Below are 7,550 nucleotides of genomic sequence, written 5' to 3'. Positions count from 1 at the left end.
TGTGTGTGTACATATAATTATATAGAAATAGATTGTTTTCTGTATATATTTCAAATACTCTTTTTTTTTTACTTTCCATTTATATTTGCTATAATTAATAACAAATTAATTAATTGTAAGCAACTTAGAAAATAATTTGATTATATGAATAATTATTTATTTAATAATAAACCTGGATGATATATTTAAATATTTAGATATAAATTATTTATTAAACTAGATTTTTATATTTTATATTTTTTTCTCGATGACATTAATTTATTAATAATTTATTAATTTTTATTAATAATTTTTAATTTTTAACTAATTTAAAAAATTATTTTATTTTTATTAATAAATCTTTTCTTTCTATATTTTCCTTGTTCTATATTTTTCTTTATTTGTACAATATTTTTCTCTTATATCTATACAATCTATTTTTTTTTTTGTTTTTTTTTTTTATACTTCATTTTGCATTTCTTTTCTTGCTCAACGATTGCTTCATTCAACAATTTTCGAGATGTGTTCAATCGATTCGTTTTTAGATTGCCGATTGGGAAGGCCGAACGATCGGCCATACGTTCGAAGTCAATCGTTTCGCTCGATGATCCGTCGTAATCGGTCTACGAATTCACCATCGTGATTTCAGGATCGATTTTTCACGCTTTATAGATACGGCTCTGGCGCCTTTCTTCTCCTGTTTTTCCCCCGGGAATCCCCCTTCGCAAATGCATTAGCGGCGAAAGAGCTTTTAGTGACGTCACCCACGCATATACACACTCACATCTCTGCATATGTACACGGACGGGCTGGAAAATCAGGTTATATGGTGAAAGAAGCGTGTGTTCTATGTAGAATGTGCGTGGGTACTTCTGTTGCCGCTTCCATCAAGCTCCGTTTTCGAGAAGTCGGCCTAATCTTTTGTCTTGTCTTCTATCGACAGTTTTTCAACCTCTTCGCACGTCCCAGAATTCGTCTGTCCCTTATATTCCCGTGTAAGCTGTTTTCCCAGCTTTATCTAATTCTCGCGAAAACGATCGCGATATTTTCGAGTTTATAGTTGAAACGTAAGAAAGCATTTTTATTTATACATTTTTATTTACAGATTTTAAAGAAGCCTGGCACTTAGTTGAAAATATTTAATAAAATGATTTCTCTCAAATTTCATAATTATTCCTTTTATTATTAAGACAGATATGATCGATTAATACACAATGTTTCATAAAAAAATTCAATAAAATAAAAAAAAGAAAAGAAAGATAAAAAATACATTAAAGAAGAATTTTTACGGTATTCTTACGGATATTATATTCATGATTTTATAAAATTTTATAATGAATGAATAGAATAATTTTTAGAATAATTTTTTCTTTAAATATTTTTGTCGTATTATTTTTATTAATTTTTAATTTTAGATTAATGTATTAATCAGTAATATTTTTTGTTTTTTATAACTATCGGAAAATATTTTTTGTTGAAATGATATCATCGACATAAAACAATTAAAATTCTTAAAATATTTAATTCTTATAATATTTTTATATAAAAAAATAAATATCAATTTTCAATCCTCTATTCCATATTTCTATCAATTTTTCATTTTGACTGGAAGTTTTTTAGGAAAAGGAAGTTTGTTATATTATTAAAGTCCAAAAAGAATCACAGTCTAACTTATTACGCAAAGAGATTGATTGTCTTGTAGGGTCCAAGAATGTGTTTCAATCTCATCCGTTGGGCAAACACAAATTTACAATTTGTGAGTCGTTCGCTACTCTCCCCTGCTTTTTTTAATTTTTCACCAATTCTTCTCAAAGAAATAAGGCAAAAAATAAATTCTATTGGAACTAGACCGAATGCTTGTAAAAAAAGAAAAAAAAATGAGAAAAATTTTTTCTTTTAATCTAAGTTAGACTTAGAATCATATATAAACAAAGCGGATTTGATTATAATATTGAATTATTTGATTTTTCAATATATTTAGATCCTATAAGGAATTTATAAATTTATTTCTATTATGAAACGAAAGAGCAGTTGGATAAATCAAATTTTCCATTTTTTAAAGAACAATTTTAAAATTCAAAACATTTATTCAATCATATTTTGTTAAAATTGAGTTTTTATTTAATTTTTAATTTAATATATTTTGAATTTTTCGATTAAAATATCGATGTTTGTTGTTCTCAATCAGTTTCTTTGTTCTTTTTTAGAATTCCTCAGATTTGTTATTCATTATTAAATGTTTTTTTATTTTTTTCCTTTCCTTTTCATATACATTAATCTATCTCTTTTTAATAGAAAAATTGAGAATAATCATATTTTTTTTATAATTTTTAAAATAAAAAATAAATAAAATTAGCTTCAAATAAAGAAAAAAATTATTATTTTAAAATTTATTTTTATAATCTAAATGAGATGAAACAAAAAAAAACAAATATATAAATTATTAAGACATAATATAAAAATATATTTTTTTTTATATGCGAATATATATAGGTATATGTTTTCATCATACAAATTTTATTTCTTTAACGTTATATCAGCAAAAATGTTCTGTACGCGTTTTTAAACTTCTACTCTGTAATCGGATTTTTTAATGTAACACGATTTATACTTCATTTCAATTACGCAACTGAAAAGCTTTATATGGTAAAAAATTCATGCAAAAGATATTACTTCGTATATTTAAATGGCCTGACAAAGCTTTTTTCTCATGGAATGTGTGCTTTGTCCTCTTTTTTTTTATAAAAATGGAAATCCTTCTCTCTTCCGTAATTTTCTCAGAAAAATAATAAAACTTTCTGAAACACAAAAAAAAAATCCATGATTTTTAGATATATTTTTCTTGATGCTTGATAATTTTTTATTAATAAAAAAATAAAAAAAGAAAAGACAAAATAAAAAGAAAAAGAGAATAATTCGCATTAAATCAAAGTAAACAAGCGACGAATTTCAATGTTAAAAAATAACTGGTTCGTGGATTGCACAACAATTTTTATCCTAAAACATAAACGAATACGGGGAAATGTGAAACATTAAGTGTTCTTCGACGGACTTATCAAATTTGTCGAAGCTGAACCGTTTAGGAGCCATATTCTCCAGGATTCTTATCGTTACCTTCCGACTCGTTACCTTTAATTTAGCATTTTAAATGTCGTCTATATGTATGTGTCGTATCTTCCACTTCAATGGACTGGTATCAGTGACTCAACATGCCTGGAATTCGCTTTTTCGAGACATCCGCTGATCTTTTGGCCATTTGGAAACACGCGACCACCCGATTGGTAGCTGATTCCTCTAAGTCGGACATTACGATTTCGTCAGAGTTAGTTTCGATGATTGCTTGACAAACCTTTTAGAAAACTGATATCAATTCTTAAAAGGAATAAGTTAGACGAATATTCTACTTAAGGAGATGTTTTTTAGTCAATCAACTTATGGAACATGGAATATTTCTTTCTTAACGCTGATCATTTTGATACCTTTGATTGATTTTCCTAAAAACTAAACAAGTATTAGTTTACTTTTGATTTCATTACATATATATATATTGAAGAATTTTAAACAAATATATATAACGAAAAGAATAAATAATTAGATATAAATAAATAATATGTTTGAAAAAATAAATATATTAACAAATATTCAAGAGATGTTTTTTTTAATTCTTGCTTGTATATAATTTTGTTTCAATTAATGTTCATAAGTCGATATTTAAAGAAAAATATTTATTAATAAAAATATTTTTATTTTTTTAATAAATATTTATTAAATATTTATTAAATAAAAATAGATTGATTTTACTTCAATATGTTATAACATTACGATAAATTAAGAATTTGCATTCTTTAATAATAAATATAATAAATAATAAATAAATAATTTTTTTTTTAATTATTTAATTTAAATAAAAATGATTTTATTTAAAATAAAAGTTTATTTATAATAAATTTTATAATATTTATAATAAAAGTTTATTTATAAGATAATCTGATTATAAAATTAAACTAATTAAAATATTTTGTTCATAGATATTTGCAAAACTTGACGATCAGATCCAGATACAGGAGGCATCCGGTAATTCAACCGGAAATGGAATCGTAGCTAGCAGCCTGATGCAATTGCTATGCAGTTTGGTCCCGGAGGAGCCTTTTGAAAAATCGGCATTGCAAATACGGGTTCAGGATATTGCTGGGTGAGTAGTTGAAATGTACCGTGATGTGCCTCTATGTTTTGCGCTACAAGATCTTAAAAATTTGACGTTTAAATTTCGGATCGATCATATTTTATATGTCGATATCATTTTTATTCTTACAAAAGTATTTAAAAATATTATTTAAAAATAATTGTATATATTTAAAAAAAAATGTATACTTTCCTTAAATTGAAATTTAAAAAAAATATATAAAACAGAAAGGACATAAATATTAACATTTTATCATGATATTTTGAAAATTTTCTCTAAAATAAAAATGAAAAATGAGCCATGAATTCATTTTATAAAGTATTTTTCAAGTATATCATATTACATTATTTTTTTTATAAGTATATTATTGCTTTTCTTTTGAAGTTCTTTGAATTCATGAATAAATCATCTTCGAGTATTCAATATATTCACTATTAGTATTATAAACTGGTATCTATTAATATTATTATAAATTAGTATTTATTAGTATTACTATAAACTAACATCTATTAGTATTATTATAAATATAAATTAAAAAACATAAATAAAACTATAGAAAAAAATTTAAATTATATACAATATTACAAATAATAAAATATTTAGAAAACAAATTACAATATAATTAAACTTAAAAATATTAATAATCAGTTAATTATATTTAAAAGATTTAAATTAAAAATTAAACAAAAAAAAACATGAAAAATATTGATTATATATATATTTATTATATATAAGCGAAAGACAATCCAATGAATATCTCGAACATTTTAATATCTTTATTACTGCATGATATAGAAATATAAATGATATGACTTATACTTTTCTAAAAATAATTGAAAGTTAATAATAGTATGCACGCTAAGCGAATTAAATAATCAATTTTCTTCGATATACTGAATATGATATTATCGAGATCATCAAATATCGACATTTGTTTATTAAATGTTTTATTGATTTTAATATTAACAATTCAATATATTTTAAGATTTTTAAACATTTAGCTAATTTTTTTTTAAATTATATAAAAAAATATTGAAATGTGATAAAAATATTAAATGAAATCAATCAACTATTCTCGAATATTTTTCAAAAAAAGATTTCAAATATTTATGTTACAACATATAATATTAAATATTTTTCAGTTAAAATATCAGTTAAAAAATTTAATCAGTTAAACTCAAAATAATCCAAAATGGATTTCGGGTCATTGGAATTTATACTTTTGAATCATAATATAGCAATATATTATAGTATATTTAGCAATATCTATTTACAAGCAACGCAACACATTATAAATTATTTTAGATTTAAATTTAGATTATTATTAAATTTAGATTATTTATTATTAACTATTAAATTATTGTTATCTTTGCCTATGATGCATTTAAAAAATGCATTTTGTATTTTGTTCTTGAAAAATAAATAAAAATGAAATTTTAACATTTTCTAATTAAAAAATTAAATTTCTTATAAAAAAATATAACTATTACAAGTAAAAGAGTTCTGCTAAAAATTCTTTTTATCAAAACAAAAAAAAAAAAACATCAGACAAACAATAGATACGATGCATTCTTTACGGAAAAATCTTCGAAGAAGATTAGATTCAAAGAAGATGCAAAGATTAGGCACATATGTAATATTCTAAATATGTAAATATTGATGCATCAAATTTATATTACTATTATGATGAGTATAAGACTGATACAAACATCTAAAAGAAAATGAAAATTATTCGGAATATATTTTTTAATTGTGTATAAACAAAGATTTCACTTTATTTATTTTTTTTTAAATTATTTAAGAAATATGTTTTTTATTTCATTTATAATGAATCAGAAAATTCTTATATGTAATGAGAAATTTTATATATATTTTAAAATTTATTATTTATTATATATATTTTATAAATTTATCTTTTTTTCTATTTAAATGTTTAAAGCTATATTCTTTTTTTCTACAATTTTAAGACATTAACAATAAGAGAAAGTTATTTTAGAATAAATATTTTAGAAAAAATCATATTGTTCATTATGTTTATATATTATATATTTATATTATTAGGAAATATGTTTTTATTTTGATTAAAATTTTAAATCATATATTCTATATGAAATATATGATTAATAGTTATGATATGATGAATAGCTAATAAATTTTGAAATATTTATAATATAAAATCATCTATTATTTTTAACTTCCTAATTTTTAATCAAAACATTTTAATATATTCTTTATCTTTATTTATTTTATAAATATAAGAAATAATTTTTATATTAATTTCACGACACTTAAATACATAAGATTAAATATTTTTTTTAATAATTTTCAAATTGGATATTTTTATAAAGTTTTAACATTTTTACTAAGATATCTTTTCATTTAATAATCTTCAAATTGGATATTTTTATAAAGTTTTAACATTTCTACCAGGATATCTTTTCATTTCCTTTGCACGATAAAATCATTTCTAGCCTTCCATTAAGTATGCATGTAGAAACTGCGATATTTGAAATCTAATTGTATGCGTTAAATTATGAATATGTACTTAATTTAAATGTATTAGTATTTATAATGAAATTCAAACACCATTTGTTATGAAAATAGCGTAAAATATTGAAAATTTTATGAAGACAAAAGAAAACTTATAACACATTAAAATAGAATTTTAATTATCAGTAATTATTTTAATTAATTTACTTTTTTAAATATAAATGACATTAAGAACATCGATAATTATGAAATATATGCCACTTTATTATATTATATATCTCTAATCAAATAATTAAATTTATAACAATTACTTTTGCGCAGATTATAATTAATAAAAAATAAATGAATAAATCATCGTTATATTTTTCATTTCATTATTTATTTAAAATAAAATTTCACTTTAAAATAAAAACTGTTCCAATAAAATTTCTATTATTCTCTATGTTAAAATTTTTTCTGCTCAATCTTCATCATTTATATATTATGCAAATAAAAGTTCATACGATTTCTTTGATGGACAGCGGAAAAAATCTTTAACACTTTGACATGCATGGACCACCCTGTAGAGAAACATAACGATTCTGTAGCGCAAGCTGAATTTAATACGCGAGTCAAGGCAAAATGACAAGGTGCAAACTGTTTTCATTGCATCCTCTGAGATTCGATCTTCACTAGGAAGAAGCGTTGCACCTGGGTCAACTTCCTTTTGCGAGACCTCCCAATTGGTTGGTTAATCCTTTCATAGAAATTATTTTCTTTCTTTTGTCTTTATTATTAGAATTATTTTCAATTTTTAAAAATTATTCTTAACATTAAAATTCTTATAATAATAAATTCTAATAATAAATGTTCAATTTGAAAATTTTTTAAATATAAATGATAGACAAATAGAATATAT

The 7,550-nt window shown here is 22.1% G+C and overlaps 1 protein-coding gene across 4 annotated transcripts in view; it reads left to right on the top strand.

Annotated features, from left to right (window-relative positions):
* Nucleotides 1–7,550, top strand: part of LOC102673573 (S phase cyclin A-associated protein in the endoplasmic reticulum) — a 43,622-nt gene that overhangs the window by 10,104 nt on the left and 25,968 nt on the right. For all 4 annotated transcript variants that reach the window (XM_031514144.1, XM_031514143.1, XM_006623517.2 and 1 more), the window contains exon 11: nt 4,008–4,171. In XM_031514144.1, the coding sequence (XP_031370004.1) occupies nt 4,008–4,171 (164 nt within the window). The remainder of the gene's footprint in view (nt 1–4,007; nt 4,172–7,550) is intronic.

This window comes from Apis dorsata, unplaced genomic scaffold (genome assembly GCF_000469605.1).
Source record: "Apis dorsata unplaced genomic scaffold, Apis dorsata 1.3 scaffold_898, whole genome shotgun sequence".
NCBI classification, from domain to species: Eukaryota; Metazoa; Arthropoda; class Insecta; order Hymenoptera; family Apidae; genus Apis; species Apis dorsata.
Note: the sequence above shows the minus strand (reverse complement) of the source record. Positions and strands in the feature narration are given on the sequence as shown.